This window comes from Amia ocellicauda, chromosome 3 (assembly GCF_036373705.1).
Source record: "Amia ocellicauda isolate fAmiCal2 chromosome 3, fAmiCal2.hap1, whole genome shotgun sequence".
In the NCBI taxonomy this organism is placed as follows: Eukaryota; Metazoa; Chordata; class Actinopteri; order Amiiformes; family Amiidae; genus Amia; species Amia ocellicauda.
This window is the reverse complement of record NC_089852.1, coordinates 45,500,746-45,512,752: the sequence shown is the minus strand read 5'-3', so window position 1 is coordinate 45,512,752 and position 12,007 is coordinate 45,500,746. Positions and strand designations below refer to the sequence as shown.

The 12,007-nt window shown below is 42.0% G+C and overlaps 1 protein-coding gene across 1 annotated transcript; it reads left to right on the top strand.

Annotated features, from left to right (window-relative positions):
* Positions 1–390: 390 nt before the first annotated feature.
* Positions 391–1,365, top strand: LOC136747339 (olfactory receptor 1E16-like). Its single transcript, XM_066700276.1, has one exon. The coding sequence runs from the start codon at positions 391–393 to the stop codon at positions 1,363–1,365; it is 975 nt and encodes a 324-aa protein (XP_066556373.1).
* The last annotated feature ends 10,642 nt before the right edge of the window (positions 1,366–12,007 follow it).

Sequence of the window (12,007 nt, the reverse complement as noted above, 5' to 3'; positions counted from 1 at the left end):
TAAAATAAAACAAACACTTATAAGAGTTGCTTATTTAACTCTGAGGCAGTGTAAAAATGCCAACTCTGATGAAGGGGTTAATTTTACTCTGATGAGTGTGGATTATATAAACACTTTTTTATACTTCAAATTAACACTTTTAGAGTTAATTCAACACTGGTGAATTTACTGTGCAGCCCTAACACACACACACACACAAACATATATATTACATTATTATATACGGTATATATTATTAATAATTAAAAGCAGCATGCTATAAAGCAAACAATTTGCCATGTAATCTTACTACTGATAAGAATGTTTTCCTGCATTTTTTTTTATTCAGTTTACCTTAAAATCTGTTAACTTTTTTGTTTGCAGGTCAAAGAAAAGCCAAAACAGTCTACCATGAGCTCCTTGAATTCAACAGTTTCTCCCAATGCTGCATTTGTTCGGCCTCAGTTCTTTTACATCAACGGCTTTTCCAACATCCCACACGTGAAGTACTATTACATTTTCCTGTGCTTTGTTTATGCTGTAACTGTATTTGCAAATTCTTTCATCATATTCATTATATACAGAGAACGAAGTCTTCACACGCCTAAATACGTTGCTGTTTTAAATTTAGCTGTAATTGACATCTGTGAAAGCACAGCTCTTATTCCTAAGTTAATTCACACATTTCTCTTTGATTCTCAGTTCATTGCATATGAAGCCTGCTTGGCCAACATGTTCTTTGTTCATTTCTTTATTGCCATGCAGTCACTCACTCTTGTTGTACTAGCCTATGACAGGTTTGTTGCTATATGCTTTCCACTAAGATATCACACCATTATGACAAATACTTCAATGTTTGTGATTATAGCATGTGTCTGTGTTTTCACAGCAACCCTACACATAAGTCTTGTACTTTTAATCACCAGACTATCATATTGCAAATCCATTGTCATAGACAGCTATTTCTGTGATTATGGGCCTATGTTTCGAATGGCCTGTAATGACAATTACTCACAACACATTCATGCAATCATCTGTATTGCATTATTTTGCTTTGTACCTTTCTCTCTGATTGTGCTGTCTTATGTGTGTATACTATCTGCACTGTTAAAAATAGCATCAGGTGAGGAACGGTTAAAAGCAATGAAAACCTGCACCTCCCATTTTATCTTAGTAATAATGTGTTATCTGCCTTTTTTCATCACATACATTGCTGCATTAATGTCTGTTATTCATCCAAACACCAGGATAATATGTACATCCTTGTCCTCCACCATTCCTCCAATGCTGAACCCTATCATTTATACATTAAAAACAGAGGAGATTATAGGGGCAATTAGAAAGCTTTACAAAAAAAACAAATTAATTGCTGTAGTAAATCAATAAATATGTGTACTTAAAGACCAAATACAAAAACAAAATATAGAAAAGTACACCTACTGAAACAGTGGTAATAAAATTAAACATTTAGTGCAATTACAAACTTCACTCTTTTATTGTAAACTATTCCAACTACTCTATTAGTACTCTACTGTTCAATGCATTTATTGTGACACGATCACAAGAATATACATATACGTTGTACTTCTCACTTTGTAGTCTATGAATTATATATGGGCTATTAGGGCCGGCCCTGGATGTTCTGCCGCCCTAGGCAAAAATAAAAAAAAATGCACCCCCCCTCCACCTGACAGGTGCTGACGGTGTTGAGGGCTGGTGTTGATGGTGTTTCCTTCACGCTAATGGGGGGGCTGATGGCGTTAAAAAAAAAAAAAACTTCACTCATTTGGGCACCCCTAGCATTTGCCTATTCCGCCTATGCCATGGGCTGGCCCTGTGGGCTATACAAGACAAATGTAAATGTTATAAGTTGTGAGTGTATCATGGCAAATGCCAGATGGGCCAGACCATTTTTTAGTTCAGTTGGCCGGTCCCAGTAGAATAAATATTTATGGTTTTCTCATAACAAGCATTTGGTTGATATGTGCAACTGCCAGCCCTGATACTAAGATCAATGGGTCAGCCCGGCTTTCTGATTGGCTAAGGACGAGGCTGAGCTCATGGTTATGCAAATTCACATTCAAAGTCAAACACTCCTGAGACTCGCTTTCACTCTCATTCATTAGAGACGGATTGGAAGAAACGGAAAGGTGGTGTCAAAAAAAGCAAGAGATATTAAAAAAAATGCTGTTGATGCAGAAGCTGCTAAATGTGCCAAATTAACAAAGCTGTTTTCAACAAGTTCTGGTCCTACTGCAGCTGCAGACAACAGCACAGTAGTCAAAGATGAGGTAGGCAGGGAGAAAACGCATTGCATTTACATGCTGGTTCATATGTAAGTATTCCTCCCAATATGTATTACTGGAATATTAGATCACGAAAACAGTTTTCCTTCACGCTGACTGTGGACAGTCTGAGCCTTCAATGAATAAATGGTCATATTCTGTGCAGAATGGGAACAGTCTGCACGAGGGGAACGCACCCCATGTAAACAAGCCAACAGAGTCATGCATTAGAGTTATCAATGAAAAAGGGTGAAATTAAAGAGTTGAAACCCAGACTACAACTGGTGTGGATAACTGTAGGATTTAATAAAATACTTTTTTGGAACTATATACACAGTGAGGCAGCAAAACTCGAGCATCATCAGTTGGGAACAGCGTCAGTGAGCTCCATGCTGCACAGGTCAGACGGAGCCACAGTCCTGCTGTTTAACACATTTATATATAGACAGAGCGGGGTATAGGCCAGACTCATGCACCACCACAACACAATGTATAATAAACAAACTATATACAGGGCAGCCTCATAAGGCAACATGCCTGAAGGCCGCATTGACAGACCCTGGGAACACATTGACAGGGCTGTCAGTAAATCCAGGAGCAGCTCCCATGGGTGCTCGACTGGAAGGCATAGTCCGGTGGAAGGGAAGATACGGTTCACTAGCTCCCTCAGGATGCACTTAACAGGGGCAGACTGGGAGAGGAAAGGCAGGAGCCAGAGCCCGTAGGCTACTGGGGCTCGACTGCAGCCAACACCGGATTCCCAATCAAATGGACTGGTCCCGTCACATTCAACCTGTAGAACTGGGTCAATGTAAGTGACGAAGCCCAAGTTGCAGCCGCACAAATGTCTGCCAAGGGGGCGCCTTGAAAAAGGGGCCATGATGTGGCAATGCCTCGAGTCGAGTGGGCCACCAGGTGTTCAGGCACTGGGGTCCCGGTGGACTTGTAGGCCATGGTAATGGTGTCCACAATCCAATGCGAGAGGCACTGCTTTGAAAGTGCCTGGCCCTGTGTCCGCGCTCCATAAGACACAACAGTTGGTCTGAGCGCCGAATGTCCAAATAGCACCTGAGGGCTGACAGGTGAAGCCGACTCTCTTGCTCTGATGCGGAGGGAGGAGGATGAAAAGCCATCAACTCAATAGGGCTGTTGACATGGAATGGAATCAGCACTTTCGGGAGGAATACAGGGTTAGGCCGTAGCGTGACCCTGGTGGCAAAACGGACACACGAGGGGTGTACGGACAGGGTGTGTAACTCGCTCACGCGTTTTGCAGAGGTGATTGCCAGCAAAAATGCAGTCTTAAGTGACACCAGCTTCAGCTCAGCTGAGTTCAGTGGCTCAAATGGGGCTTGAGAAAGTGCCTCCAGCACTACATCAAGACGCCATGTGGGCAGTGAAGGGGTGCGAGGAGACCGCAGCCGTCAAGCTCCCTTAAAAACTGCACAGTCAGGAAATGAGACCCAGGGGGCTCGCCATCAATCTGGACATGACATGCGGAGATGGCCACCAGATACACTTTGAGCGTGGACAGGGACTTGCAGAAATTTGCAATATGACCCCGATGGGGCAATTTATTGCTTCTTGACCGCCGTCTTGGCACCAGGTGCTAAACGTCCGCCAGCGGTAGGAATACTGGAACCTCGTAGAGGGAGCTCTCGCTGACTGAATAGTGGCAACTACCGCGTCTGACAGACCCCAGGCAATCAGTCGCTCCCACTCAGGGGCCAGGCCCAGAGCTGGAGGAGGCCCGGATTGGGGTGCCAAAGTGTGCCCTGCACCTGGGACAACAAGTCCACTCTCACGGGGAGCTGCCATGGCTCTCTGTGGAGGAGGACGATCAGGTCTGCGAACCAGAATCTGCGAGGCCACCGCGGGGCTATCAGCAGAACTGTTGCTCATTCTCTCCTGACCTTCTCCAGGACCACCGGGAGAAGGGGGAATGGTGGGAACACATAAAGGAGACAGCGCGGCCACGTGTGGGATAGCACGACGATCCCTAGGGTTCCTGAGTGGTCTTGGATGGAGAACCATAGTGGACAGTGTGTGGACTCTGCCGAGGCAAAGAGATCCACATCCGCTCTGCTCCACAGCTGTTGTACCAGAAGCAGGTGGAGGCGCTATTCCGAGACCGGGGGGCCTCCCCGAGAGAGGTCCGCCGCCATGTTGGCCAGGCCTGGGAGGTGAACTGCTCTGATGGAGTGGAACCGTGGCTGCACCCACAGAAGCAGACGGCGCGCTAGACAGTACAGTCAGTGCAACCAGAGACCTCCTTGCCTGTTGATATAGGCGACCACCGCTGTGTTGTCTGTCCGAACCAGCACATGTCTGTCCCACAGGACCGGCAGGAAATGAGACAGTCCAAGGAGTACGGCCTGTAACTCCAGGACGTTGATATGGAGGGCCCGTACTGGCTCTGTCCACCTCCGTCCACATCCATCGCAGACTGCTCCCCAAAACTGCTTGGAGGCGTCTGTCGTAATAACTGCTTGGTGGTAGACTGGCCGCAGGGGCACACCGAGGGTTAAATTGTGAGGGCTCTGCCACCAACGGAGTGCCTTCCAGCACGCCGGAGTAACTATGACCCGGCGTGCTCGATCACGGCGAGGATGCATCCTGAGAGACCTGAACCACCACTGCAGCGGCCTCAACTAAAGTCCAGGGTCAGCGGGGGCTGAGTGTAGTAGACCACCAGCTGTAGCAGGATCTAAAACCGAGGCACGCATGCGGGCGAGATCTCTCACGACACACCGAGGCTCAGGCAGGGGCCAATGGAGGGAGAAGGGAGGAGAAGAGGAAGGGACAAGGGAAGGGGAGGGAAAGTTACAGGAGAGGAAATCCGTGTTGAGGTGTTGAGGATCTGGGCAGTGAAGTTGAAGTCCTGCAGGGCGAGATAACACCGAGTGATACGATGGTTAGAGTCCTTCATGCGGTGGAGCTGTGGGGGGCGTGGTCCGTTTCCAAGGTAAAGGGCCGTCCCAGGGGGTAATAGCGAAGCATCTCGACAGCCTATTTGAATAGTGCTATATTTACTTTCCTGGGGGGATAGTTTCATACTAATGTAGACAATCGGATATTCCTGGCCCCCAAAACTCTGGGAAAGGACCACGCCCACTCCAACCACCGAGGCGTCGGTGTGTAAGATAAAGGGGAGAGAGAAGTCAGGACATTTTAGGATAGGTTTTGAGGCAGTTCTTAATAGCCTGGAACGCCACCTGGCACTGCTCCGTCCACTGGACTGTATTTGGAGCACCTTTTCAGGTTAGCTCAGTCAGGGGATAAGCCAGGGTGTCAAAGTCCAGTACAAACCGGCGATAATATCCTGCAAAACCCAAAAGTTGCAGAACTTCCTTTTTGGACTTAGGGGGTGGACAGGAGGCGATAGCGGTTACCTTGTCAATTACTGGCCGTACCTGCCCCCACCAAGAGGTACCCCAGAAACTTGGTCTCCCTCCTCCCAGCTGCACACTTGCACAGGTTTGCCATGAGCCCCGCCTGCTGAAGGGACAGGCTGAAGCACAGCTGCTACGTGGACAAGGTGGCTGTTCCAGTCCTTACTGAAAATCACCACATCGTCCAAGTAAGCAGATACATATCACTGATGGGTACACAGTCCATCATCCTCTGGAAAGTGTTAGTTTTTGGACCACCGATAATGGGAATGAACCTAAATGATACAGCGTACAGCCTATGGATTATTATAAATGTTTGCCGAAATCAAGTTCAAAGGTGCATTTGATCTATAGTCTTTAACTCACTGCTAAGACTTCTGTACTAACCATGAGAGGCCATTCAAATCCAAATGAAATATTCTTTTAATATGACACATTGCAGCATTTCTGAGCATTATTACTGAAATCCTGTTTACCTGTGTATCGACCCTAGCCTTCTCTCTGTTGTACGTCTCCGGATCTTCCTTGTTAACCTGGTTTGCCTGATTGTTCGACCTACCATCTGTGACCCCGACTAATCCTTGTCCAAATCCTCTTTGTTTTGGTTGACTGTCTGTCTGATAAGTCTGTTTGCCTGACACTGCTACTGGATCCCACTCACTTCTGTCATTCCCAGTACCAACCCTGACAGGTATGTATAGTGCTGGAAAAGCAGAAGAGAAGAAAAGGGTATTTAAAACATTAGAATTTAGACTATACATGCATTTTCTCTTTTTAAGACAAAAAAGTAAAAGTGTATTGTTTTTGCTGTAACTGTATTAGGAAACTCCTTCATCCCATTCATTATATACATGAAGTGAAGCCTTCACAGTCCTAAGTACATTGCTGTGCTTAATTTAGGTGATGTGATGTGATGTGATGTGTGGCAGCACAGCACTTATTCCAAAATTCATTGACACCTTTCTCTTTGATTTTCAGTTCCTCCCTGCAATCTCTTACTCTTGTTGCTTTAGCCTATGACAGATTTGTGTTCCACTGAAATATCATGTTATTATTAGTCATACTTCTATGACATGTATTGTAGTTTTCATATGGGCTTTTTGATTCAATTATAACACTGAGAGTAGTGGTTTTAATTACTCATTCTGTAAATCTATTGTAATAAACAGCTATTGTGACCATGGACCTGTGTATCGTTTGGCCTGCAATAAAAATTCTCCAAATTTTACAATGAGTATTCTGTGTATCATAATATTGCCTTTTGCACCATTGCTTCTGATTATATTAACATATTTGTGTATCATATTTATTATGGTAAAGATTTGTGGGCCAAGTGAATGGACCTGGCACTGAAGGAGAAACCAGAGAGTGAGATAAAGTGTAATAGGCATGCTTCTAAGCCATTTTATTTGATGTGAATAATAGGCCCTCTTCCTTTAGGGCCTCTAGAAGAGTGGAGGAGGTGTCCTAGTTGGAGCAGTGATCTCTCCTATGTACCGGCTCATATTGGTCCAGGCGAAGGGTAGAGCTCGTCAGATGGACTCCTCCGACGCTGTGCAAGGGCAAGTTTATAGAGCAGACAGCAAGTACTCTTTTCAGCAGCAGTGGTGAAAACCAACTGACTGGGAGAGAGCAGGAGATGCTTACATTAGCATTAGGAGGAATGCTTTTAGCTGCTCCTTATTGGTCACTAGCATCTCTCCATGGTGCTGAAGCTATTGATATAGGGGAGCCTTCACCAGGCAGGAGCTAGGAGCTGTCCGGTGCTGAACCTGGTCATTCTTCCTGCTGTGTCACCAGTGTCACCCTGGTGCATTGCCTTGTTGCCCGGAGTGAGGGCAGCAGGCCAGGACCCTCACCGTCGTCCGATGGTTGTATCTCCCAGTCGCAGAGATTGCATCATGAGAAGGATGTTTGAAAACCTGCACCTTCCTTCTTATCTTAGTAGCAGTGTTTACCTTCCAATATCTGCCACATACATTGCAGCAATAACTTCCAGTATCCACCAAAATAACGGGATAATAAATACATCCTTTTATTCCCCCATTCCACCAATGCTGAACCCGATTATTTACACATTAAAGACAGAGGAGATTACTGAGGCAGAATATAAACTTAGTAACTGCAAATATATTTTGTTAATGAAAATTCAAAGGATTCTAATTTGCATTTGTTAATATTTTATTTTAATTTCTTGATTACAGGCTAATTAAATGTTTCCTTTGGCAAAGCTATGCAAAACAGTCAGCAGACCTATCACCTTGAAATCTGACCTGGCCTTACTTGTAAAAACACTGGGAGTACAAGAAGCTTAAGACACACACACTGGACATCTCTGGATATCAGTGTCATGGGGTGACAAAGGAAAGGAATAACAGGAGACTATTCAAGTTTAAAAGGGACTGGGATTTCCAGTTTCCTCTTTATTAAAGTCATGACACTTGCCAAAGTGAGGCACAAAATAAGGGCAAAAAATATAAAAACTTGATAGACAAAGGACACACACACAAAAAAAAACCCACAACAACACCAAAAATAACAAAACTCTTGATAACACAATTAGTCCAGAAAACCGGTAAGTCTGTGCAAGATATTAATCCCTCCTTCTGTGTTTCACGTCTCCTCTGTAAAAGACAAATGTTTAAAAAAAAATAAAAATAAAAACTGAAGGGTATTTATACAATGATACTAAGTGGTTAATGCCAATGGCTCCAGTAGTGTATCTATCAAAAGGTGTATGATGTGGTATCTGTTGAGTACAGAGAATAATATATTTATTTAATAAATCAATACAATATGATATCTCCAGCCTGTCTGGAGAAACAATAAATCTACAAACAGACACTAAGCAATCTGGCAGATGTGGGCTGTTCATCTGTTGGGTGATTCTCTTGTCATAATAAAAATAAATCAAAGTGGAGAGGAATTTCTAGAGGGTATGCCCTGAAAAACCACCTTGTTGGCTTTCACTATCTCGATCAATCTAATTTGGTTGGTCTGTATACATATTCTTTTTTCTAATGCTGATATTAAGATAAAACATTATACAGTTAATATAAAACCAGGGTTCTTCAGTATCAAATCTGTGAGTCTTAACCTCACACAGTATATTATTCTAGTGACCATTATTCCACTGATCTTAGAACAGAATAATGGTTTTTATTGTTAAAAATACAATAAAGGCATTGCTATGAAAAATGTGGTGATTTTCCAAAAGATTTTGTACAATTGGAAGGAGTGCATTTTCTCACTCATACCAGATCTACATCAGTGCTTGTGAGACCATGCCAAGTACATTTCAAAACATGTCTTGGATCACAACTTCCCAGCATCTGCCAATCAGAAATTAAAATCCATGTACTTGGTATTTGTCAGAAACACATTGATTCTACTCAATAGAATTGTATTTTTCAATTGACTTTTCAAGTTAAAGTGAGACAGTAACTCATAACAAGAACAGCAGAGATTGTGTCTCTTATTAATTCTGAGGGCAGATCAAAGCTCTGACAGATCAATCAGAACACTGTGGAGCAGCAGAAATGATCTGGTTTACAACACAGGACACTCCTGAAGAGAGTTGGGTTGTGCTGGGTTTATGCTTCATAAGTCCTGGTACCATAGAGGGAAAAGCTGCACAAGACTTTTATCCTGTCAGGATATCCCTGGTCTCAGGGCTCTGTAGGCAGGGTTGAGGAAGCACACAGTGGGGAAGGGGAGTGTGTGAGATTGGAGGTTTCAGTGGACCCCAAGAGCCAAACAAAGATCAGACAGACGTAAAGCCCAAAAAAACAGGTCACGGGTCCCTCTGTAAACATAAAGCAAAAGAACAATACAAACACATATAAACACAGAGCAGACAAGTCACAGTCCGGAACCCAAACAAATTGTCTAAAGTTCAGTAGCCAAGGTTCGTTACGTACTTATAGTTCTGCTGCTTTTCCCCTAAGGTACTCTGTGCCCTACCAGTGGAGAAGCAGTCTCTGTATAATGAGATGGGGTGACAAGCTGATTGTGGTCAGCTGTAACTTCCACCCTGCAGCCTGTCACCCTAGTGCATCTGAGCATTGAGGCACTGGAAGTGTGTTGCGCCCCAGGCTGTCTAGTGGAGTGTTGCACAGGAAGACTGTTTGTCGGAGCAGCCAGGGCAGTTCCGGAGCCGCACATAGCGTCTGTACTGGACCACTCCTCGTACTGTGTTACAACCCTGTATCTGTAATATGTCTAGTTGAGTCACAGTCTATTTTTTCCTTTTACACCTACACACATCTGAATCAACAAACTAATGTCTCAGGAGTACAGGTCAAAGAGACCAGAGAATTCCACACAGTTTCCCTGCAGGATTATAATGTGGTGCATCATCATAAAGTCATTTTCTATAAAAGCTTCTGGTCTGCAGATACAAACACATACACATTTCTTGTCTGACGGGACTTTGCTTTGCAAGGAAAACAAATGGGCAGCTTTTAAAGATAGTTGTGTTTGATTAGATTCATTTTCATTTTTGTACCTGCATTGTCATAACCTACTTGTTACAGCCTGGTGAGTATCAGACAAGGATCCTTTAATAATTTGGACGTGTTTTGAATTAGAACTAAGGATTTTGCTTGTTTGGTGTTTCAGAGGTGTTTTTTATTTTATTTTATTTTTTATTTTATTTTTAAGGAACATGCAGTACTGGGTTGTGATATGCAATTAGCAGAGGTGTCAATGTTTCAACATATTTAAGTTTTGCTTAAGCTTAGAATTATTTTGACAAAATTAAAAAAACATTTTTTTTTTAGTATTTCAGCAATTTAAAGCAAATATGTATCTGAATGTTTTAAAATAAATTCATAAAAATACTATATTACTATGTACTATATGTAGTATAATACATTGTATACATTTTTCTTTATTATTATATATAAGCCGGTGTTGCTGTAGCAAGTGGTTTCTGATGCTACTGATGCAATGCTGCTGGAAGAGCCTTATATGTAGTTATTTATTAATTCAGAGTCCAGACACTGAGAGTAACACTCCTGCAGGGCAGATATATATATAAAACCCTGGAACCTTCATTACGGAGACAAAATATTAAATGCGACCTTCTGAGACAGGAGTGTATATGCTGAAATAATGTAATTATATTATTATGAACAGATTATGCTTTGATAAAAGGCCTGTTTTTAGTTTTTGCAATGAAATAGAATGTACTTATAAGGGGTAAAGATATAACCAGTGTGTGTCCCTATTGTTGTCTCCATAAGTTTTTCTTACTCTGAGACCTTTATTGGGTAGACACTGTATAATGTTTGTGAAGCAAGTAATGTTTTAAGTCTGGTTATGTCTAAAATGTGATTATAAAAGTACTTGAGGAACTGATCCCATAATCCATTGCACAATGTCTCTATAATGTACTAAAACGCCTATATGTTTGGCAGAAACTTTCCAAAAATAAATGATGAATGAATTACATGAATACAACACTATACTATTAAACCTTTTACTCACAATCTGGATATATGCAGTATTTAAATAATAATAATAATGATAATAATAATAATAATAATAATAATAATAATAATAATAATAATAATAATAATAATAATAAATAGCTGTGTCATCTCAATGTACTTTGTTTAATAACTCGATATAGAGGCTTAAAAATTAAAACTATCGCTGCAGATTGATGGAGTATTTGATTAAAGATTATAAAATGTGTTAATACAAGATAAAAATAGACATGGATCTTCAACTTAAAACCTTATTTCAAGAATTTCATTGTATTATACAGTGGCAAAAGCTACTTGAATTATTAGGAAGACGTTCATATTTTTAAAACGCATTTAATGCAGATGCGATTGTGATGGAGAAGTTAGATGGATTAATGAATGCCTGTTTCCAAGACTTTCAGATGGCTAACAACAGGCAAAAAAAGTATGTGACCTACAATAATATGGATTTAGTTGCTCCTATATTGAACCTATCCATTTAAAAGTATGTAAGAGGCAGTGCAGCTTTTCTTTGAACTGTATTCACTTTTTCAGTTTATTTAAATGAATCTGATGATGTTACTGCATTTACAGGGGACAGGTCTCACTTAACACAGTCAATACATTCCTGAAAATGAACATGCTAACTGAAACCATGTAACACAAAACCCATTTCTCCATAAGAATACATGTTATAAAAGAAGGTGCATTCCAGTGGAAGCCAGTGAAAGATAAAAAATGGTAAATAAGTGAAGGAAACTAAAAAACGAAACATATTAGCCCAGTGTCGTATTTAGTATGTCAGAGCTCCCTGCTCGGGATTAGAAGCACACACCTCAGAGTGCTGCAGTAGAGTGTTATGTCCCCTACACCAAAACAG

Coding starts and splice junctions, on each gene's coding strand:
- LOC136747339 (XM_066700276.1), top strand. CDS start 391: ATGAGCTCCTTGAATTCAACAGTTTCTCCCAATGCTGCATTTGTTCGG.